The sequence below is a fragment of the Mobula hypostoma genome, chromosome 15 (assembly GCF_963921235.1).
Source record: "Mobula hypostoma chromosome 15, sMobHyp1.1, whole genome shotgun sequence".
Classification (NCBI taxonomy): domain Eukaryota; kingdom Metazoa; phylum Chordata; class Chondrichthyes; order Myliobatiformes; family Myliobatidae; genus Mobula; species Mobula hypostoma.
The window spans coordinates 72553146-72577675 of NC_086111.1; the positions used below are offsets into that span (position 1 = coordinate 72553146).

Here is a 24530-nt window from a genome sequence, read left to right on the forward strand (position 1 = left end):
CAGGGGTGGTGGGGAGGTCAGTGCACATCATTGTTCCCTCTATGTGACCGCACAGTAACTGAAATGCTTTCACGCACATAGCCTTTGTTGCCATGCAGCTAGAATTGGACGCAGCTAGAAAAAGTTTACAACATGTGGAAGATTTTCTTTGTTGTACTGTATTTCATTACTCCCTTCAATTAATAAATATAATCAAAAGAATGTGATTTTTCAAGTTTTCATTCTAAATATTCATAGTATGCATATTACAATTAAAACTATTTAAAGTGCGGTGCAGTGTTCAGGCCGTGTAGAAATTTCCTGCTCAGAGCAATGGTTGGTCTGCACAACTGTAGACCTGATGCAGGTTAACAGGATTAATGTAGGGAGGTATGTATTTTTGGCCAACCTGTTCAGGAGGACCTGTTTCTACCACTTTCTGGCATAATGATGTGTGTTCTCTCCCCACAGATGGGCTAAGCCCAGAAACCAAGCAGCAGCTCGCACTGACCAGCAAGAAGAAAGCCAAGGGTGCAAAGGGCGACTCAGTGAAGACAGAGGAAGAGAAAAGTGATGCACAGCCCATAACCATCACCTTAGCCTTTAAGAGATACTTATTCGACCCACAGAAAAAGATGATTCAGTCTTAAAAGTGTTTATTTTCGAAGGAGGATTACTGAAAGGTGGGATTGGATTTAAAACCTCCTTTAAAGTTTCCTTGCCTTAAAGTTTGATTCTGGGGTGTGTTTAACCATTTTTGAAGGAATAAAATTGAAATTAATCCCTTTTGATTGCTGAAAGATGTGTTTTAAAAAAACACTATTATTTTTTCTGATGGGTTGGTTTTCACTTCCAGCTGGCTACACAGTTCATAGACACTGTCCACTGGCTGTTCTGACTGGTGATCAAATGTACTATATCAGCTACACCAGCACAGGCAAGCTCTGACAAGCTTCAAACACCACTGCTTGGGGAGGGCTTGCAAAATGTAAATAGGTCAAATCTATATGCTGCAGGGACTGTGGACTGGTACGGTAGTGTAGTGGTTAGAATAATGGTATTGCAATGCCAGTATTCAGAGTTCAATTCCTGCCGCTCTCTGTAAGGAGTTTGTACATTCTGCCCATGACCTGGAGGTTTCCTCCAAGTGCTCTGCTTTCCTCCCACATTCTAAAAACGTTTAGGTTAGTGGCTTAATTGGTCACAGGGTGTAATTGGGCCAGTCGGGTTGTTTAGAGCCTGTTACAGTGCTAATACTAATAATATAAAGCATAAATTGTCCAACAAGTCTCTAGTGAGAGTGGAACAGGAGTTAACACCAGCAAAAGAAGAAAGTTAAAGCAAGTGGTTAAGCCAGGGGGAAAGGGGAGAGGGGTAGGGCGAAAGCCAGAAAACATTAAATGCAAATGGGTTGGGAGGGTTGTTCACAGGGTGAGAACTGAAACAAGATTCAAATTCAGTTTTATTTATCAGATGTACATCGAAACTTGCAATGAAATGTGTCGTTTGTGTTCGCAACCAGCACACCCACATTCCGGCACCACCACAGCATGCTCACAACGCTCAGCAGAACAATGCAGAACACAACAAAAGAGAATATACCAAGCCAGAGAGCAACAACAGCAAAGTAAGCCCTGTTCCTCCATCCCACCTACCCACCCGTGCACACACACAGTCCCCTAACCCCCAGGCAGGCCACCTTAGCCTCCAGCCTCCAGCGGTCTTGCCAGTTTGCAGACATTTGGGGTCTGACTTCCCGAGCGAACTCACAAAGGTTGGGACAGAAGAAGCGTTGCCCACAGCTGGATCAGAAATTGCTGAACTCAATAAGTTCAGAAGGCTGACTGAGAGATGAGCTGCTGCTCCCCTGAGCTGGGTTTCATTATAAAAGTGTACAAGTGAGGTCGATGGAAATCCTGTCCGAAGATCGCAGTCACTTGCAAACCTCCCCAACTCTCCCCTACTCCTTCTTCTTCTTGGGCCCTTAGCTCCCAGTGAAGCTTTGGCTATCGGTTTTTTCCATCAACATTTCTGCAAACCATTGCATCCACTGTACAGGGGACTGGCCTATACAGCTTCACCAGAGCCCTGTCGGCCAGCCTTACCCGTTTCCACCTCTCACGATGGGGGCGTAGGGTTGGATTATTGAGAGGTTCCCCCCTACTGACCCTAGGGAAAAGACAGATGGACGATAGAGGGTGGAGACCATCAGACGTTTTCATTTACTGCTTGAAGTTCAGATCCTCAGCTTATTTACCCTCTTTATACCCTTATAATTGTATATCTCTGTCAACTGCTCCTTCACTCTCCTGCACTCTGGAGAATAAAGCCTCAACCTATTCAACCTTTATTGTGGAGCAAGACAACTACAGAAGGGTTTGAAAATGAGGAATTTAAATTCAGTGCTTTGACTGATCTAACTATAGATCTATTCTATAAAGTTCGGCTAATATATCTTGGGAAACAGGCTATTTGGCCCACAAATATTTCCTGGCCGTCCTCCAATTACTTACACTTATTGACTCCTATTTTCTTCTCCCCATGTTCCCATCACCAATATTCCCTCTACGGTATGAATACACACATATTTTGCTACTAGCTCACAAAGGAATTTAAACTGCGCACAAACGATTGTCATCCTCTACCTTGTTGGCATGTTAAGTATATTTCACAATCGTACATAATTTCCTTTTCCAGTTTCTGATACAGACAGTGTTGACAACATGGAGTTTGCAATGATTTGTCTGCAGATTTTAGAACTGGCTTAATTATATTCTTTTTATTGAAGAAATTATCCAGTGAGCACACGTTGTTGTCACTGGGCAAAAAATTGCACAGTACAAGATTTTTGCGCATACTGGTCATTACAACTTAGAGGGAACATTGTGCATGACCTGTCACCAAATTCTACAACAGTGTAGGGGCAATTTACCTGCAGACCCGCACATCTTTGGGAGGTGGGAGTAAACTGGAGCGCCTGGGGAAAACCAGAAAGAGCGTGCAAACTTCAGACACGGCAGGTCGGGATCGAACCTGGGTGTCTGGAGCAGTGAGGTAGTGGCGCTACCCATTGCACACACACAAAGGAGGCATGATCACAACAGAAAGGTGAGGTGTTAGGAGCAGTGACTAGCAGCTTGGTCACTGTGTTACGCATGATGAGGCTTTGTGAGGCAATTTAAGAGTTTACAAATGTGTAGCCAAATAGATATGAAAAATTAGGGATGGACAGGTTAGCAAAACAGAAATCTACTTTTAAGTTCAATCTAACCCTTCCCTCCCACTGTCCTCCATTTTTCTATCATCCATGTACCTTAGAATCTCTTAAATGTCCCTACCTCTAAATGTATCTTAAAATTCTCCTCAATATATTAGCCTTTTACCGTCACCCCTGGCAAGGCTATCAACACACGCACTACCCTGCAAAAAACCTAACTCTGACAGCCTTCCTCTACCTTTCTCCAATCATCATATTAGCCATTTCCACCCAAGAAATTCATTCCTTGTCCACTCTATGTATGCCTCTTATCTGATACTCCTCTATCAAGTCACCCCTCACTTTCCTTCACTCCAAAGAGAAAAGCCCTAGTTCGCTCAAGCTATCCTCACAGAATATCCACACTAAACCAGTCAGCATCCTGGTAAACCTCATTTTCATCCCCTCTAAAGCCTCCACACCCTTCCTATAGTGAGGCGACCAGAACTGAACACAATGCCCAAAGTGTGATCCAGAGTCATAGAACATTACAGCACAGAATCAGGCTCTGGAGTGTCCATCTAACCAGGGTCTTACAGAGCTGCAGCATTACCTGGCAGCTCTTGAATTCAATCTCCCAACTAATAAACTAAATAACACACCACATGCCTTTTTAACCACACTGTCAACTTGTGCGGCAACTTTGAGGGATCCGTGGATGTGAACCCAAAGATTGCTCTGTTCCTCCACACTTTCAGGCATTCTTGCTCTGCCTGAGATTGGAGTCATTTCCAACCCTGCAGGTGCACTGTGCATTGATTCAGCACCAGAGACATAACTACTGAAAGGTTAATTGCTCTTGTCTAGGAGCTTGAATGTGTGGTGGCAATACACTTTGGTCTGCATTTACACCGTCACTGAAGATTCTGTCTGCTGTGTACGTTATCCTGTGTAAACTGATCATTGTTAATCCTAAACACAAAAGATTCTGCAGATGCTGGAAATCCAGAGTAACACACACTATATGCTGGACTTAGCAGCCCAGGCAGCATCTACAGAGAGGAATAAATAGTCGACGTTCAGACCAAGACCCTTCGTCAGGACTACTTGTTAATCCTAGATAAAGAATCATAGGAAAGTACAGCATACAAACAGGGCCTTTGGCCCATCTAGTCCATGCTGCACTACTTAAACTGTCTCGTCCCATCGACCTGCACCCAGACCATAGCCCTCCAGATGCCTACTCTCCATGTACCTATCCAGTTTTCTCTCCAACATTGAAATCGAACTCGCATGCACCACTTGTGCTGGCATCTTGGCCCACACTCTCACTACCCTCTGAGTGGAGAAGTTCCCTTCATGTTACCCTTAAACTTCTCACCTTTCACCCTTAACCCCTGACCTCTGGTTGTGGTCCCACTCAACCTCAGTGGAGAAAGCCTGCTTACTTTTACCCCTCATAGTTCTGTATACCAAAAATCTCCTCTCAATCTTCTACTTTCCAAGGATAAAGTGCTAACCTATTTAATCTTTCCTTATAACTCAGGTCCTCCAGTCCTGGCAACATGCTTGTAAATTTTCTCCACAATCTTTCAACCTTATTTACATGTTTCCTGTAGGTAGGTGACCAAAACTACACACAATACTCCAAATTAGTCCTCACTAACGATTTATCCAACCTCAATACAGCATCCCATTTTCTGTACTCAATACGTTGACTTATAAATGCCGATATGCCAAAAACTTTCTTTAAGACCCCATCTACCTGTGATGCCACTTTCTAATAATTATGGACCTGGATTAACAGATCCCTTTATCCTACCACACTTCTCAGTGCCCAACCACTCACTGTGTAAGATCTACTCTGGTTAAACTGCACTTATCTGTATTAACTTCCATCTGCCATTTTTCCAGCTGGTCCAGATCCTGCTGCAACCTCTCATAGTCTTCGTTGCTATCCACCATACCCCCAAACTTGGTGTCATCCGCAAATTTGCTGCTCCAGTTAATCACATTATTATCCAGGTCGTTGATAGAAACATCGAAACGTAGAAAACCTACAGCACAATACAGACCCTTTGGCCCATAATGCTGTGCCAAACATTTACTTACTTTAGAAATTAACTTGGGTTACCCATAGCCTTCTATTTCTCTAAGCTCCATGTACCTATCCAGAAGTCTCTTAAAAGGCCCTATCGTATCCGCCTCCACCACCATTGCCAGCAGCCCATTCCACGCACTCACCACTCTCTGCATAAAAAACTTACCCGACATTTCCTCTGTACCTACTTCCAAGCACCTTAACACTGTGCCCTCTCGTACTAGTGACTTCAGCCCTGGGAAAAAGTCTCTGATTATCCACACGATCAATGCCTCTTATCATCTTATACACCTCTATCAGGTCACCTCTCATCCTCCGTCACTCTAAGGATAAAAGGCCGAGTTCACTCAACCTATTCTCATAAGGCATGCTCCCCAATCCAGGCAACATCCTTGTAAATCTCCTCTGCACCCTTTCTATGGTTTCCACATCCTTCTGTAGTGAGGTGACCAGAACTGAGCACAGTACTCCAAGTGGGGGTCTGACCAGGGTTCTATATAGCTGTAACATTACCTCTCGGCTCTTGAACTCAGTCTCATGGCTGATGAAGGCCAATACACCGTATGCCTTCTTAACCACAGAGTCAACCTGCGCAGCAGCTTTGAGCGTCCTATGGACTCGAACCCCAAGATCTTTTCGATCCTCCACACTGCCAAGAGTCTTACCATTAATGCTATATTCTGCCATCATATTTGACCTACCAAAATGAACCACCTCACATCTATGGTTGAACTCCATCTGCCACTTCTCAGCCCAGTTTTGCATCCTATCGATGTCCTGCTGTAACCTTTGACAGCCCTCCTCACTATCCACAACACCCCCAACATTTGTGTCATCAGCAAATTTATTAACCCATCCCTCCTCTTCCTCATCCAGGTCATTTATAAAAATCACGAAGAGTAGGGGTCCCAGAACAGATCCCTGAGGCACACCACCCGGTCACCGACCTCCATGCAAAATATGACCCATCTACAACCACTCTTTGCCTTCTGTGGGCAAGCCAGTTCTGGATCATCAAAGCAATGTCCCCTTGGATCCCATGCCTCCTTACTTTCTAAATAAGCCTTGCATGGGGTACCTTATCAAATGCCTTGCTGAAATCCATATACACTACATGTACTGCTCTACCATCATCAATATGTTTAGTCACATCCTCGAAAAATTCAATCAGGCTCTTAAGGCATGACCTACCTTTGACAAATCCATGCTGACTATTCCTTATCATATTATACGTCTCCAAATGTTCATAAATCCTGCCTCTCAGGATCTTCTCCATCAACTTACCAACCACTGAAGTAAAACTCGCTGGTCTATAATTTCCTGGGCTATCTCTGCCCACTTTCTTGAACAAGGGAACAACATCCGCACACCCCCAATCCTCCGGAACCTCTCCCATCCCCATTAATGATTCAAAGATCATTTCCAGGGCTCAGCAATCTTCTCCCTTACCTCCCACAGTAGCCTGGGGTATATTTCGTCTGGTTCCAGTGACTTATCCAACTTGATGCTTCCCAAAAGCTCCAGCATATCCCTACAATCGCCAAGGTCCCTTTCCGTAGTGAATAGTGAAGCAAAGTATTCATTAAGTACCTCTGCTACCTCCTCCGGTTCTATACACACTTTTTCACTGTCACACTTGATTCGTCCTATTCTCTCACATCCTAACCTCTTGCTCTTCACATACTTGTAAAATGCCTTGGGGTTTTCCTTAATCCTACTCGCCAAGGCCTTCTCATGGCCCCTTCTGGCTCTCCTAATTTCATTCTTAAACTTCTTCCTGCTAGCCTTATGATTTTCTAGATCTCAGTCATTACCTAGTTTTTTGAACCTTTCATAAGCTTTTCTTTTCTCTTAACTAAATGTTCAACTGCCTTTGTACAACTAAGTTCCTGTATCCTACCATCCTTTCCCTGTCTCATTGGAATGTACCTGTGCAGAACGCCATGCAAATATCCCCTGAACATTTGCCACATTTCTGCTGTACATTTCCCAATTTACGTTTCCAAGTTCTTGCCTGATAGCTTCATATTTCCCCTTACTCCAATTAAATGCTTTCCTAACTTGTCTGTTCCTATCCCTCTCCAATGCTATGGTAAAGGAGATAGAATTATGATCACTATCTCCAAAATGCTCTCCCACTGAGAGACCTGACACCTGACCAGGTTCACTTCCCAATACCAGATCAAGTACAGCCTCTCCTCTTGTAAGCTTATCTACATACTGTGTCAGTAAACCTTTCTGAACACTCCTAACAAACTCTATCCCATCTAAACCCCTCGCTCTAGAGGGATGCCAATCAATATTGGGGAAATTAAAATCCCCCATCACAACAACCCTGTTATTACTGCACCTTTCCAGAACCTGTCTCCCTATCTGCTTCTCAATGTCCCTGTTACTATTGAGTGGTCTATAAAAACACCCAGTAGAGTTATTGACCCCTTCCTATTTCTAACTTCCACCCACAGAAGCTCCATAGACAATCCGTCCATGATTTCCTCATTTTCTGCAGCCGTGACACTGTCTCTGATCAGCAGCGCCACGCCCCACCTCTTTTGCCTCCCTCCCTGTCCTTCCTGAAACATCTAAAACCTGGCACTAAAAGTAGCCACTCCTGCCCCTGAGCCATCCAAGTCTCTGTAATAGCCACAACGTCATAGCTCCAAGTACTGATCCACACTCTAAGCTCATCCACTTTGTTCATAATACTCCTTGCATTAAAATAGACACATCTCAGACCATCAATGTGAGCGAATCCCTTCTCTATCACCTGCCTATCCTCCCTCCCTCTCACACTGCCTACAAGCTTTCTCTATTTGTGAGCCAACAGCCCCTTCCTCCGTCTCTTCAGTTTGGTTCCCACCCCCCAGCAATTCTCGCTTAAGCTCTCCCCAATAGCCTTAGCAAACCTTCCTGCTAGAATATTGGTCCCCTGCGGATTCAAGTGCAACTTATCCTTTTTGTACAGGTCACGCCTGTCCCAAAAGAGGTCCCAGCGATCTAGATGACAAATAACAATGGACCCAGCACTGCTCCCTGCAGCACAGCACTAGTCACAGGCCGCCAGTCAGAGATGCAACCCTCTACTACCACTCTCTGGCTTCTCCCACAGAGCTAATCCAGTTCACTAGCTAACAAAAGACAACATCCACCTTTCATCAACATTCATCAACTTTCCTGGTAACTTCCTCGAAAAACTCTGTAAGATAGGTTAGATATGACCTACTGTGTACGAAGCCATGCTGACTATCCTTAATCAGTACCTGTCTGTTGAGGTTGTTACATATCTGGTACACATTGAGTGTCTAGAGTATGTTATTGGTTGCTGGTATGTATTGGAAATGCCAGGGTAGCCTATGGCTGTTACCATCAGTGAGCTGTCCAAGCCACCAGTTCCATTCTGATTCATTCTGCAGCAATGCTTCCCACACACTCGGTTCCTCAGGTAATGATCGGCAGATCATTTACTGTAACTTCCAGTGTGGACATTCATACCCGGAGAACTGCAACTGCTCACTGTGTTTGCTCTACTTTTGATGCTTTACACTGAACGCCTGTGAAGTATTCTTCAGTCCCGATAAATCTTTCATCTGAACTTATTTAGTTCCCCCCACCCCCACCCCCACGCCGACCAGGTCCCCTGGTTTTTAACTTGACTGTTAAACCCAGAATCTGTGTGCGTATGTGTGGGGAAGAGAGGGGGGAAATTTTTGACATTTCGGGTCAAAATCCTGCATTAGGGCCCCACAGATGATGCTCGACCCGCTGAGTTCCTTCAGCAAATTGTTTGTTGCTCCAGATTTCCTCCTGAGTCTCTCATGTCCTTTCCTGGTATCCGTGGCCCGATGCCCTGCAGAGATCTTCCATCATGGCTGATTTATTATCCCTCTCAACCCCATTCGTGTGCCTTTGACACCCTGACTAATAAAGAACTTATCAACCTTGCTCCTGCGAACCAACACAACCCTTTTGTCCTGTAATCTTCTCACTGCCCCAAGCTGGACACGCCTCCCCTAAGCTCTCGGCTCCGTCCCTTGGGTCAGTCACCTATCCACTGAGAAGCTAGAGCTACTTCTGGGCAGACTGCTCCAGTGTCCTGGGCTAACGTGAGTGACCTGGGGCAGCACGGTAGTGTGGTTAGCGCAACGCTGTACAGTACCAGTGACCCGGCTACGATTCCCATTACACGGTAGTGTGGTTAGCACAATGCTGTACAGTACCAGCGACCCGGGTTCGATTCCCACTGCTGCCTGTAAGGAGTTTGTATGTTGTCCCTGTGACCCCGTGGGTTCCCTGCGGGTGCTCCAGTTTCCTCCCACAGTCCAAAGACGTACTGGTTGGTAGGTTAATTGGTCATTGTAAATTGTCCCATGATTAGGCTTAGGGTTAAACTGGGAGATTGCTGAGCAGAGTGTCTCAAAGGACTGGAAGGGCCTATTCTGCCCTGTATCTCAATGAATAAATAAATAAAGATTAGTGCTTAAGGCATAACAGTGCTTTCTCCCACCCCTCCCTTTCCCCATCTCTCTTTTTCCATTTCCGATTCGGGCTCCCCTCTTACCCATTCTCTTCTCTGCTCCTGGTATCACCTCCCTCTGCTCCTCTTCCTCCTTCCCTTTCTCTCATGGTCCACTCTCCTCTTCAATCATATTCCTTCTTCTTCAGCCCTTTATCTCTTCCACCTGTCACCTGCCAGTTTCTTCATCCCCCTTTCCCCACCCATCCCCCTTTCCCCTCACCTGGTCTCACCTGTCACCTGCCAGTTTCTTCACCCCCCCTTTCCCTACCCATCCTCCTTTCCCCTCACCTGGTCTCACCTGTCACCTGCCAGTTTCTTCATTCCCCTTTCCCCACCCATCCCCCTTTCCCCTCACCTGGTCTCACCTGTCACCTGCCAGCTTGTACTCCTACCCCTTCCTCCACTTTATTATTCGGGCTTCTGCCCCCTTCCTTTCCAGTCCTGTTAAATGGTCTCAGCCCAAAACGTCGACTGCATACTCCTCTCCACGGATGCTGCCTGACCTGCTGAGTTCCTCCAGCATTTGGTGTGTGTTGCTGAGGTGTTTTATTTCTCCTTGAGATGTGCACTGGGACAAAGGGAGACCTGTGGGTGGTCTCAGGATTCTTACGGTGATCTTGTGCACCGTCTCACATCGCACCACGTGCCAAGTTCACTCAGATCAGAGATCTATAGGCACTGCACTAAAATGTATAAATACGGGTTTCTAGAAATTGATGCAATCTGAGTTACTCTGCATGATGAACAACGTGAATTTGTATCAAATAAATAAATAATATTTGTGAATTATTTACTTGAATTTGACATTCCTCTTCTCCACAATCTGACACTGCGGGAAACAGGCACACAGCCGGTCCGTGCCGACCGACCCCGTCCTATTTGCTACGCTTGGCCCACATTCCTTTCCTAATCATGTACAGTATCAGTCAAAGTTCCCTTCAAATGCTGTTAACTTAACTCCCTCACCAATTCCTCTGGCAGCTCGTTCCATGTAACCATCACCGTTTGCATGAATGAGTGTCCTATTAACTCTCTCCCCTCACTGCTTAAACCTGTGCCCCTAATTCTTCATTTCCCAACACTTGGGAAAAGACTGTGCAAGTTTACCCTATCTACTCCCTCATGAATTTAGAACATGGAACACAGACCATGCCATCACAGTACAGGCCCTTCAGGACTTACGGCTCACAATATCGTGCTGCCCATTTACACCCTTCCCTCCCACGTAGCCCTCCATTTTTCTATCATCCATGTGTCTATCTAAGAGTATCTTAAATGCTCCTAAAGTTCAAAGTAAATTTATAATCCAAGTACATATATGTCACCATATACAACATGGGGCGTGCTAACCACTAGCTTTACAGTACAAGTGACCTGGATTCAATTCCCGCTGCTGCCTGTAACTTTGTACATTCTCCCCTTGACCATGTGGGTTTCCTCTGGATGTTCCAGTTTCCTCCCACAGTCCACTGTTTGGTAGGTGAATTGGCGATTGTAAGTTGCCCTGTGATTAGGCTAGGATTAAACTGAGGGACTGCTGGGTGACATGGCTCAAAGGGCTGGAAGGGCCGATTTTGCTCTGTATCTCTGAGCAGCCCTGAGATTCATTTTCATGTGGACGTAATCAATAAATCTATAGGGTAATAACCATAACACAATCAATGAAAGACCGCCCACCCAACTTGGGTGTTCAACCAGAGTGCAAAAGACAGCAAACTGTGCAAAGACAAAAAGAAAGAACTAATAATAATAAATATTTAAACAATAAATATCAAGAACAAAGGATGAAGAGTCATTGATTGTGGAAACATCCCAAAGATGGGGGCAAGTGAAGTTATCCCCGTTGATTCGAGAGCTTGATGTCTGAGGGGTAATAACCAGTCCCGAACCTGGCAGTGCGAGTCCTGAGGCCATAGCAAAAAGAGAGCATGCCCTGGGTAATGGGGGTCCCTGATGATGGATCCCGCTTTCCTGCGATAGTGTTTTATGCAGATATGCTCAATGGTGGGGAGGACTTTAGCCGTGCTTTACCACCCTGCATCTGCCTCCACCATCACCCCTGGCAGGGTGTTCAAAGCACCCACCACTCTCTGTGTAAAAAACTTACCCCTGACATCCCCACTGTACATTCCTCCAATCGCATTAAAATTATGCTAGGTCATATTAGAAATTTCCACCCTGGGAAAAAAAGAGTATCTGGTTATTCACTTGATCTATGTCCTCTATTTTTCTATCACATACTACATTCTACTAAGCTTAATGGCATCATTCCTACAGCAGGGTGACCAAAACTGGACACAATATCCCAAAAGCACACTCGGCAACATCTTGTACAACTGCAACATAACAAACCTTAATATACTCTCTGCCCTGACTGATAAAGGCCAGTGTGCAAGATGCCTTCTTCACCACCTACAATTCACTTCCAAGGAACCCTGTCCTTGTACTCCCAGGTCACTCAGTTCTAATGTTGAACCCTTTTCCATTGGCAGACCAGAGGCTAGCTTAACTATCTCTTCTTACACCCACCACACCACTGTGTCAGAAACCTTTTATTGATAGCTCAGTGATCCATTTGATTTACTGACAGTATCAATTTGCTAACTAAGTTTGTTCCATAGAGCATAAAACAGTACACCACGGGAACAGTCCCATTGGCTCTCAATTTTATGCCGAACCCATTAAATGAGTAATCAAATGCCCAACTAAACAAATCCTTTCTACCTACACAATGTCCATCTCCTTTCATCTCCTGCACATGCATGTGCCTATCAAAGAGCCCCTTGAATGCTCTATCATATTCGCTTCCACCTCCACCCCTGGCAGTGCATTCCAGATGTTCTTCCTGGGATATTCTCCTGATTTTCCTGGGATACTCTCTCACCTTCCTTGGGAGTCATGATCCAAAACTGAAATTTCCAGGGCTAATACTGAGGGTTGGGGGAGTTGGACACATATCTCTACCAAAGGAGGTGTAAGGTGCTCCTTCCATCCATTAGACTGCAGGGTCACCCTTGGAAAAGGTGTAGTACCTGCTTAGCCCCCAGTCAGGGTCACGTGAAGCCATAGGAGCAGGTGGATGGGTCAAATGAGCAGCTGGTGCGTATCAAAGGACCTGGTTATTCGACCACTGACACCAGGCAGACAATCTCTTGAAGAGTATTAATAATGGTTGGGGTCACCCATTTTCTAAAGACGCTGCCCAGAAGAAGGTAATGGCAAACTACTGTAGAAAAATTTGCCAAGAACGATCATGGTTATGAGACCATGATCACCCACGTCATACGACATGACATGTAGTGATGATGCTGACTATTGAGGGAGTGTACATGGCCACACAGTAACTGAAATATTTCCGTGCACATAGCCTTTGTTGCCTCACAGCTGGAATTTTCTTTTATATCATGGTAATAATTTTGACATCTATGCTAATATAATTGTGATATACCCTGTAATTAATTAGGTGTTAATAAATATAAGCCATAAATTTTCTAAATAATAAATGCACCATAACCTTTTCTTTGAAACGTTTTAGAACTTCAATGTATTTGCAGTGTTCGTGTTTCAAATTGCAGCAAATCGTAACAATAAACACAGAATGTTAGTCAGTAGCTCATTGTTATTAAACCGCCCGCCTGCTGAACGCTGACACCATCTAATCAAAACATTTTATTTTTCCCATTGTGCCTGTCAGTTGTTTTGACTGCCTGACATTGTTTACTTGTATTGTGAGTTGTGGTTTGTATTTGTTTGATGCACATATTACCAAAAAAAATTAATTAATATACTGACTCAAATTAATTAATATAAATTAATTAATATACAAAAAATTAATATACTGCGCAGTTTTGAAACCCAACTTAGACCCTACTTACCTAGTAACTACAGACCTATTTCTAAACTTCCATTCCTGTCAAAGGTTCTCGAAAAGGTTATTCTCAGTCAATTGCTGCCCTACTTACACCAAAACAACATCTTGGAAAGATTTCAGTCATGTTTTAAGGCTTATCATAGCATAGAGTCTGCCCTGCTGAAAGTGTACAATGACCTGCTCCTCTCTACCGACTCAGGTGACTCTACCATCCTAATTCTTCTTGACCTCAGCGCAACATTCGATACTGTGGATCATGCCATTTTAATAGACCTTCTCCAGTATGGGGTTGGTGTTGATGGCACTGCCTTGAACTGGTTCACATCCTACCTCAAAAATAGAAGCTTCTCCATCAACATAGGCAAATTCTCTTCTCCCCCAGCTAGTCTCTCCTGCAGGGTCCCACAAGGTTCCATCCTAGGTCCCATTCTTTTCTCTATATACATGCTTCCCCTCGGCCAAATCATTCAAAAACACATTTCTTTCCACTGTTATGCTGATGACACACAGCTTTATCTCCCTCTAAAACCAAATGACCAGTCAAATCTAGCCAGCCTCATGAACTGCCTTGAGGATATAAAGTGTTGGATGGCACAAATCTTCCTACAGCTGAATGAAGGCAAGTCTGAAGTTGTCCTATTTGGCCCCCCTTGACTCCATCAAAGTGATTACCAGCAGTCTTGGTAACCTGTCCATCCTTGTCAAACCCCATGTTAAATCCCTTGGTGTGATATTTGATTCCACCTTTAAGCTTGACAAGCAAGTTAATGCAGTAGTAAAAGCCAGTTTTTTCCAGCTTTGTACTATTGCCAAAATCAAGTAGTTTCTTTCTTTCAAAGATCTTGAGAAAGTCATCCACGCCCTTATATCCTCCCGCTTGGACTACTCCAACTCCCTGTATACTGGGATTAGTCAGTCGTCCCTGTCCCGTCTGCAACTGGTCCAGAATGCCGCAGCCTGGCTCCTGACAGGTGCCCAGAAGAGGGACCGTATTACTCCTATCCTGGCCTCCCTCCACTGGCTGCCAGTACAGTTCAGAATTGATTTTAAGATTCTCCTGTTTGTTTATAAAGCCCTAAATGGGCTGCCCACCCCTCTTATATCACAGACCTTCTAACCCCTTATTCTACTTCCAGGTCCCTCAGGTCGGCTGACTTGGGGCTCCTGGCTGTCCCGCAATCTAAATTTAAGTTCAGGGGTGACCGCACCTTTGCTATTGTAGCCCCTACACTGTGGAACAGTATTCCCCTCCCTATCAGATCTGCCCCCTCCATTGACTCTTTTAAATCTCAAAACTTACTTTTATTCGCCAGCGTTTGAATCCTCCTGATGTGGCAGATTTTTGGCTTGTGCCTAGGCCCTTGTGTTGTTTATTTTATGCCTATAAGCTCTTTGCCTTATTGGTTGTGTCTGTGTTTCTCGAATTGGTAATTTTAGCTATTCTGCTCTGATCTGTAAAGCACTTTGGTCAACGTGGGTTGTTTTTAAATGTGCTATATAAATAAATTTGACTTGACTTGACAGTGAAAAAAATCCTGCTCAGAGCAATGGTTGGTCCATGCAGCTGTGAGAAATAATTGGAGGGACTGTTATTCCCCAGGTATAGAAGGCCCCTTTGTATTTTGGATTTGTTGGACATTTTCATCAAACTATTACAGGAGTTCTATAGCTTAGGTCACTGAACCAGTAACCAGAGACCTGCACTGTTCAGATTTATTTACTTATCATGTGTACATTGAAACACACAATGAAGTGCGTTATTTGCATTAACAACCAAAACAATCAAGGATGTGCTGAGGGCAGCCCACAAGCATCTCCATACATTCAGGTCATAGCATGTCCCACAATGTTCATCAGAACAACCACAGCAGAATATGCCCTTTTCCCACCCACACAGTAAAGCATTCCACCCTGGGACATCCTGGGAAGTGTACAGATCCCAGCAGAGAATTAAAATTCAAGCAATTAAACAAACTCAGGATCAGAATCAGTTTTATTATCACCAAATGAAATGTGTTGTTTGGCGACAGCAGTACAGAGCAAGACATAAAATATATTATAAATATATCAAACATGAGCAATTCTGCAGATGCTGGAAGTTCAAGCAACGCACATCAAAGTTGCTGGTGAACGCAGCAGGCCAGGCAGCATCTATAGGAAGAGGCGCAGTCGACGTTTCAGGCCGAGACCCTTCGTCAGGACTAACTGAAGGAAGAGTGAGTAAGAGATTTGAAAGTGGGAGGGAGAGGGGGAGATCCAAAATGATAGGAGAAGACAGGAGGGAGAGGGATGGAGCCAAGAGCTGGACAGGTGATTGGCAAAAGAGATATGAGAGGGTCATGGGACAGGAGGCCCAGGGAGAAGGAAAAGGGGGAGGGGGGAAAACCCCAGAGGATGGGCAAGGGGTATAGTCAGAGGGACAGAGGGAGAAAAAGGAGAGTGAGAGAAAGAATGTGTGTATATAAATAAATAACGGATGGGGGTACGAGGGGGAGGTGGGGCATTAGTGGAAGTTAGAGAAGTCGATGTTCATGCCATCAGGTTGGAGGCTACCCAGACGGAATATAAGGTGTTGTTCCTCCAACCTGAGTGTAGCTTCATCTTTACAGTAGAGGAGGCCGTGGATAGACATATCAGAATGGGAATGGGATGTGGAATTAAAATGTGTGGCCACTGGGAGATCCTGCTTTCTCTGGCGGACAGAGCGTAGGTGTAGGACAGTTGCTATAAATATACTACTACTCTTTGGAGCGTAGAAGGTTGAGGGGGGACTTGATAGAGTTGACGTGGATAGGCTCTTTCCATTGAGAGTGGGGGAGATTCAAACAAGAGGACTTGAGTTGAGAGTTAAAGGGCAAAAGTTTAGGGGTAACTTGAGGGGGAACTTCTTTACTCAGAGAGTGGTGGCTGTGTGGAACGAGCTTCCAGCAGAAGTGGTTGAGGCAGGTTCGATGTTGTTATTTAAAGTTAAATTGGATAGATATATGGACAGGAAAGGAATGGAGGGTTATGGGCTGAATGCAGGTCGGTGGGACTAGGTGAGAGTAAGAGTTCGGCACGGACTAGGAGGGCTGAGATGGCCTGTTTCCGTGTTGTAATTGTTATATGGTTATATGGTTATAAATAGTGTAACAAAGGAACAATGAGGTAGTGTTCATTGACTGTTCAGAAATCTGATGACGGATGGAAAGATATTGTTCTTGAATCTTTGAATGTGTGTCTTCCTGAATGGTCGACTGTGCGCCTGATGGTAATAATGACACGAGGCCGTGTCCCGGGTGATGAGGGTCCGTAGTGATGGGTGCCTTCTCCCGAGGCAACAGCTCTTGAATATGTCCTCAACAGTGGGGATGGTTGTGCCCTGACGGAGCTTGCTGTGTCTATGACCCTTTGTAACCTCCTGCAGTCCAGTGCATGGCAGTGCAATTACTCGAATTGAGTATGATGTTCTCCCAAGGAGCTGTCCTTAAGCTTTCAAACTCCAAAAACTAATCGAAAACAAACACAGGAGTTGGATATATCTTGTCTACTTCATTTGACATTTAGTGAGGCATGCACAGGGTGGTGTAACAATATATGCTACTCATGAACTTCTTATATATAACTCATAATGAATAATTTACACAAAAAAAATTCTGAATCAAATAATGTATTTACAGTATTGCTCAAATATTATTGGAATATTAAATACACAACATATTGTCTTAATGGAGATGCTTGTTTAAGGTGGGGTGACTGATGCACAGGGAGCCACCACACGTTCCTTTACAGATTGGGATCAGGGTCCAGTGAGATGGAGTGCCAGGTGACTGGGGACCCGTCATGCTTCATCTTCACTGCCGTTGTGATGTGTCATCATCTTCCACCAGCTCCACTGTTGAGGTCTTAATCATTGGTCTGGGACCTCCCTCTTGCCCTTACTGCTATGGGTGACCCTACCAAGAGCTAAGCTATCTTTGATACGGTGTCATTCCACATAGGACTTGCTCATGAAGACACCTTGGTCAGCGTTGACGAGTTGGCCAAAGGACCTGTTTCTGTGCTGTACAGTACTATGACAAACATATTTCATAATGTTTCACACCGTGATAATAAACCTGATTCTGATTCACCATCAGTGATTCCCTGTGGCTGCAGTATGTACCATCTGCAACAACTCAGGAATGGAAAAGTCTACAGAAAGTGGTGGACACAACCCAGTCCATCACTACAGGCAAAGCCCTCCCCACTATTGAGCACATTTACAAGGAGAGCTGTCACAAGAAAGCAGCATCCATCATCAAGGACCCCCACCATCCAGGCCGTGCTCTCTTCTTGCTCCTGCCATTGGGAAGAGGGTGCAGAAGCCTTGAGCCCCACACCATCAGGTTCAGGGACTGTTATTACCCCTCATCCATCAGGTCCCACACCACCAGGTTCAGCAAAAGTTATTACCCCTCAACCATCAGGCTCTTGAACCGGAATGGATACCTTCACTGACCACAACTCTGAACAGATTGCACAACCTATGGACTCACTTTCCAGGACTCTACAACTCATTTCCTCAGTATTATTTATTTTTTATTTACACTATTTGCATTTCTTTGCATATTGGTTGTTTGCAGTCTTTGTTTATGTACAGGTTTGTGTAAATTTTGTTGTATTTCTTTATTTTCCTGTACATGCCTGCTCTGGGCTTCCCATCTATAGGGTCACTTTTGTTCTGAATGCTGTTGCTTGCTTTTATTGTTTACACGATTTGTGTTTTTATTTCTCTCTCTCTGCACATTAGGAGCTTGATGGTCTTTTTTTAATGGGTACTTTTGTCTTTCTTGTTTTGTGACTGCCTGTAAGGAGCCAAATCTCAAGGTTGTATAATGTATACATACTTTGATAATAAATGTACATTGAACTTTGAAATGCCTGCAAAAATTAATCTCAAGGTAGTATATTATTGTACATACTTTGATAATAAATTTCCTGAGTTTGAAACAAAACTCACAAAGACTTCTTCAACACCATCTCACAAGTTCATGATCCAGCCGCCATGGTCAGGGGCAGCTGGTGTAAGGGGTCACCAGGCCTTCTGGCCCAACGAGTCACGCGGCCCAGCAACCCGCCTATTCAATACCAGCCTAATCACAGGACAGCTTGCAGTGACCAGTCAACCAGGACATCTTTGGACTGTGGGAGAAAACTGAAACACCCGAAGGAAACCTAAGCATTCACGGGCAGGACGTACAAACTCCTAACAGAAGGTGCCGGAGTTGATTCCAAACTCCGACACCCTGATAATGTCGCGCTAACCACTACGTTACCATGGCGCCGGAATGTGTGGTGACCCTCGCGGGCTGCCTCCAGCACATCCTTAAATTGCGTTGGTTGTTAACACAAATGACAGATTGCACTGTTTCTATCGATGTACACGTGATAAATAAATCCAGTTTAACTCGTTAGGTGGGTGTGTGGAACACATTGCCGAGGGGGTGTGGTACAGGCAGATACTTAGGGATATGTAAGAGACTCTTAGAAAGACACATGGACGATAGAACAATGGAGGGCTCTGTGGGAGGGAAGGGTTGGCTTGATCTTTGGCACAACATGCAGGCTGAAGGGCCTGTACTCTGCTCTATGTTCAAACCACAAACATTTTTCCATACTTTGATTAGCCAGAAGACTGTATTTAAAACTCTTATTTTCAAATCCCTCAATGGCTATACCCTGCTGAGGAGAGTATGAGGAGATGTCAGAGGCAGGTTTTTTACACAGAGTGGTGGGTGCTTTGATCACCCTGCCGGGGCGTGGTGAAGGCAAATGCACTAGAGGCATTTAAGAAACTCTTAGATAAGCGATGGATGACAGGGAAATGGAGGGTTATGTGGGAGGGAAGAGTTAGGTTGATCTTAGAGATGGTTGAAAGGTCAGCACAACATTGTGAGCCAAAGGACCTGTACTGTACTGTGCTGTGGTGTTCTATGTTCGAGGTTCTATATCACCTCTTCGAAGCCAGCTGGTAGCATCTTGCTTGTCAGCAATGCTGAGGTCTTGTAAATGAAGAAAGAAATATAAATACCTCAAACAAGAGAAAATCTGCAGATGCTAGAAATCCAAGCAACACACTCAAAATGCTGGAGGAGCTCAGCAGGCCAGGCAGCATCTATGGAAAAGAGGGCAGTCGACATTTTGGGCCAAGATTCTTCCCCAGGACCGGAGAAAAATAGATGAGGATTGATCTTTTTGTATGCACGCATTCTTCAGCCTGGGTGCCCAAGTTGTTTCTCACCCAGAATTTGCATTGCTATCTTGTGTATTCGGTCCTGCGTTGGGTATGAACTGGATTGTATTAAAAGCTATGTGAATCCCCATGGGTTTGTATCTCCACAGGGACACAGTGAAGAACAGCGACTGCAGTAACACTGACAGATGAGTGGCCAGAGGTATGAGGAATCGTTACAATAAGACAATTACTAAACAACACAGCACCACGCTCTGCAGCACTGCCTGTGAGGGTGACGTTTGATTCCCACTGCTGTCTGTAAGGAACTTAAACACTTTCCCCATCCTCCATGGTTTGGAGGCTTGCGTGACTCAATGAGCCAGAGAGCTGTGTTGGCTGGAGTCAGGGCTTTATGCTTGGCTCTTGGTAGGTCACCCATGTCAAACAGGTCAAAGGGTAAGATCAGACTAAGAGTCCACCTGTCCTCCAGGTTCGGGGGTTCAACTCAGGGCTAACAACCCCGACTGGTCAAACAAAATTGTTATGGACACAGCAATGAACAATCTTTCTACATCTGAGTGTGACTGTATTCCTGAGTCTCCACCCGGGACTTGCATGACTGACTGACAGTAGTGAAAGCTGACACAACGAAGGAAGCCCCGAACACCGTCAGAGAAGGAGGACCTTCATTGTTGCCCTAAGTGCCAGCAGCGTAATGGGCAGTGAGTACATTCTCCTCATGACCATGTGGCTTTCCTTCAAGTCCTCCAATTCCCTCCCACATTCCAAAGCTGTATGAGTCAGAGTTATTAAGTTGTGGGTCTACCATGTTGGCGCCAGGAGCTTGGTGACACTTGCGGGCTGTCCTTAGCACAATCCTTGCTGATTTTATCAACGTATTTCTTTGAATGTTTTGATGTACAGATAACAAATAAAACTCTCTGTTTAGATGCTAGAAATCCAAAGCAACGCACACAAAATACTGGTCAGGCAGCATCTATGGAGATGAATAAACAGTTGACATTTTGGGCCGAGAACTTTCATCAAGACCCAGTAAAACAATTCTGTTATAGATTGGAAAGCTGTATTCTGAGATATTAAACATTTAAGATCTAATTTGAAGTTTTCAGTGTGTTCTGGTTGAGTCCTGTAGATGGAGCTATGGTTGTGTGAAATGGTCACATATGTTGCCAAGAAGGGAACTGATCTGAAGGTTCACAAATTGTCCTGTCTCCCCCATCTTAAAGCCGAGTGTTGTTTTAAAATGCCCGACATTAATTCAGGCCTCTTCTAGAATCTGTATTCCTAGCATCACACCCCTCAGTATATGTTTAGCAAAAGAGCTGGCCATTGACTTCAGGAAGCAGGGTTGGGCACACAACATAAGCACAAGAGATTCTACAGATGCTGGAAATCCAGAATAACACACACAAAACACTGGTCAGACAGAATCTATGGAGGGGAGTAAGTAGTTGACATTTTGAGCAGAGACCGTTCATCAGGACTGAAACGGAAGGGGGCAGAAGCCAGAATAAGGGGGAGGGGGAGGAATGCAAGTTGGGCTTGCCTCTGTGTGTCGGTGGTGCTGAAGAGATGGTGGCGAGATTCAGGTCCCTAGGTATAAGTCTCACCAAAAGCATGATCTAGTCCAACTACATAGATACCGTGGTCGAGAGAGATCACCGTGTTTCTACATCCTCAGAAAGCTGAGGAAATTCAGCATGCTGAAGGGTCTTGGCCCGAATCATCGACTCTTTATTCCTTCCCACAGATGTTGGCTAGACCCAGACCTGCCGAATTCCTCCAACATTTTGTGTGTGTGTAACTAAGAGGGATTACACTAGAGACATTGAAGAAACCCTTAGATAGACACATGGATGACAGAAAAATGGGGGGCTATGCTAGAAGGGTTTAGATTGATCTTAGAGTGGGTTAAAAGGGTAGCACAACATTGTGGGCCAAAGAGCCTGTACTGATCTGTACTTTCGACAGTACATTCTATGTTCCCAATTTTTATTGAGTTACCATAGAAAGAATCCTATCCAGCTACATCATGGGTTGCTATGGCATCTGCTCTGCCTATGACCCTGAGAAACTGTAAAGCCTATCAACTCCTGTTGCCTCTCCTCCTTCCCTTTCTCCTACAGTCCACTCTCCTCTCCTATCAGCCTCCTTCCTCTCCAGCCCTTTATTTTTCCTACCCACCTGGCTTCTCCTATCACCTTCTAGCTTGCCCTCCTTCCCCTTCCCCCCACCTTTTTATTCTGGTGTCTTCCCCCCTTCTTGCAGCCCTGATGAAGGGCCTCGGCCTGAAACGTCAACTGTTTATTCATCTCCGTAGATGCTGCCTGACCTGCTGAGTTCCTCCAGCATTTTGTGTGTGCTTGTCTGGATTTCCAGCAACTGCAGAATCTCTTGTGTTTATGATTTCCTGCATTCTGTTCTTGTTTTTCTCTTTGTACAGCTCAATGTACTGATGTGGGTGGTATGTACAGTATCGTGCCAGAGTCTTAGAGACACACACACACACACACACACACACACACACATATATATATCGGGTGCCTAAGGCTTTTGCACAGGACTGTATTTGTCAACGTGGAGTGGAGAGCGTTTGTAAATCTGGCGGGAGCGAAGGATGTTGGGAATGGTAAGAGTGGAGCGCCGCTGGAGGGGTGAGGGACAGGTGGCAGAGAAGGAGTGTCAGGGGTGGTGGGGTTGTACAGGTGCAGACACACCCAGTCCTGAGACACCAGGTAAGGTTATTTGACTCCAAACAATTGGTTTATTGATCATTACAGGTCTCTCTGCTGTTTCCCACTCCCTTCCCCCTTCCCATTTTCCCAACCGTGATTTCCCTCTCTCATTGTCCCCTTCCCACTCTCAGTCCACACCAGAGACCCATATCAGAATCAGGTTTATCATCGCTCACATATGTCATGAAATTCGTTTTTTTTTGCAGCAGTACAGTGCAATGCATAAAATTACTGCAGTATTTGCAAAAGTCTTAGGCACCCTAGCTATATATATATATGCCTATGATTTTTGCACAGTACTGTAAAACTACACTCTGACTGTGTAGTTAACAGGTGTGTTAAACTTTGTGCTGAATTGCTCATGGTGTGGGCTGGCCATGTCCCCGTCACGTCCTTGCGTTTCACTGCTGAGAGACAAAACCAGAAAGCTGATCCTCACCGCCTGACTTCTTCTTTTCAACATAGTGACATCTTCATTGGTCACCTGTGTGTGTAGAACCCAAGTCTTCAGACTCTTTCCTCGTTCAGTTTGTTCCTCGTGAAATCTTCACCAGGAAAGTAGCTTCGTTGAGAGGGATGAGCATTTCTCCCCAAGTCGGTCACTTGTTTGATTTACCAGATTTCTGAACAGTCCATAAACCCATGAACACTACCTCACTATTCATCTTTTGTGCTATTTATTTTGTTCATAACTGATGGCAATTTTTGTGTATTGTACCGCACTGCTGCTACAAAACAGAAAATTTCCTCATGTATATTCAGTGGCCATTTTTTTTAGGTACAAGTATCCAATCAATGTGGCAGCAACTTAATGCATAAAAACCTGCAGACAGGGTCAAGAGGTTCAGTTGTTGTTCAGACCAAACATCAGAATGGAGAAAAATGTGATCTAAGTGACCTTGACCGTGGACAGATTGTTGGTGCCAGATGGGGTGGTTTGAGTGTCTCAGAAACTGCTGACCTCCTGTCATTTTCATGCACAACCATCTCTAGGGTTTACAGAGAAAGGTGCGAGAAAGAAAAAAATATCCAGTGAGTGGCAGAAAAGCACAACATGTCGAATCTGAAGTGGATGGACTACATCAGCAGAAGACACGAGCATACACTCAATGGCCACTTTATTAGGTATAGGAGGTAGCTCATAAGATAGCCACTGAGTGAATATCATCATATACAGTACTACCTTCAGATTCATTTACTTGCAGGCATTTACATGATAATAAAGGAAATCAATAGAATTTATGACAACAAAGACTGACAGACAAGCAATGTACAAAGAAGATAGATTGTGCAAATAAAAACAATAACACTAAGAACATGAGTTGTAGAGTCCTTGAAAGCGAGTCTGTAGGTTGTGGAGTCAGTTCAGAGTTGAGGTGAGTGAAGTTACGAATATATCACCGTGTATGACCATGAGATTCATTTTCTCACAAGCATTTACAGGAAAATAAAGAAATACAATAGAATGTATGAAAAACAAAACATAAACGACGACTGACAACAAAACAATGTGCAAAAGAAAACAAATCTAAAATAAATAATAGTGAGATCAAGAGTTATAGAGTTCTGGAAAGTGAGTCTGTAGGTTGGGGAATCGGCTTAGCATTTTTCATCGTATCTTGCGTCTATAAACTAATTGATAAACCATTTGATGGTCATGTGCCTTCTGATGCCAAGGTTCTCTCCTCCCCAAACCTTCCCTCCTCTCTTCTTTTCCGATATCCCTGAAACCCACACCTCAGTCTGTCCTTAAGGTGGCTTGGAGATAAATTTTATTCCATCCCATCCTCTTAGAGCACCTATTTCTCATGAGGTGCTATGCGAATCTAAGTTGTTGTTGTTTAATCGGTCGGATTGTGTTGATCTGTGATGTGGACACAGGTCTGTGCTGAAGTTCGGAGACCTGAAGATCTGA

The 24530-nt window shown here is 44.6% G+C and overlaps 1 protein-coding gene across 2 annotated transcripts in view; it reads left to right on the forward strand.

Annotated features, from left to right (window-relative positions):
* The window catches only part of eefsec (eukaryotic elongation factor, selenocysteine-tRNA-specific), a 496741-nt gene extending 475209 nt beyond the window's left edge, over positions 1 to 21532 (forward strand). The window contains exons 7-8 of one of the 2 annotated variants that reach the window (XM_063068244.1): positions 451 to 662; positions 20027 to 21532. In XM_063068244.1, the coding sequence (XP_062924314.1) occupies positions 451 to 629 (179 nt within the window). In that variant the 3' untranslated portion in view covers positions 630 to 662; positions 20027 to 21532. Of the gene's footprint in view, positions 1 to 450; positions 11940 to 20026 lie in introns of those variants that run through there. The other variant, XM_063068243.1, reaches the window with a different exon arrangement.
* Positions 21533 to 24530: the final 2998 nt, after the last annotated feature.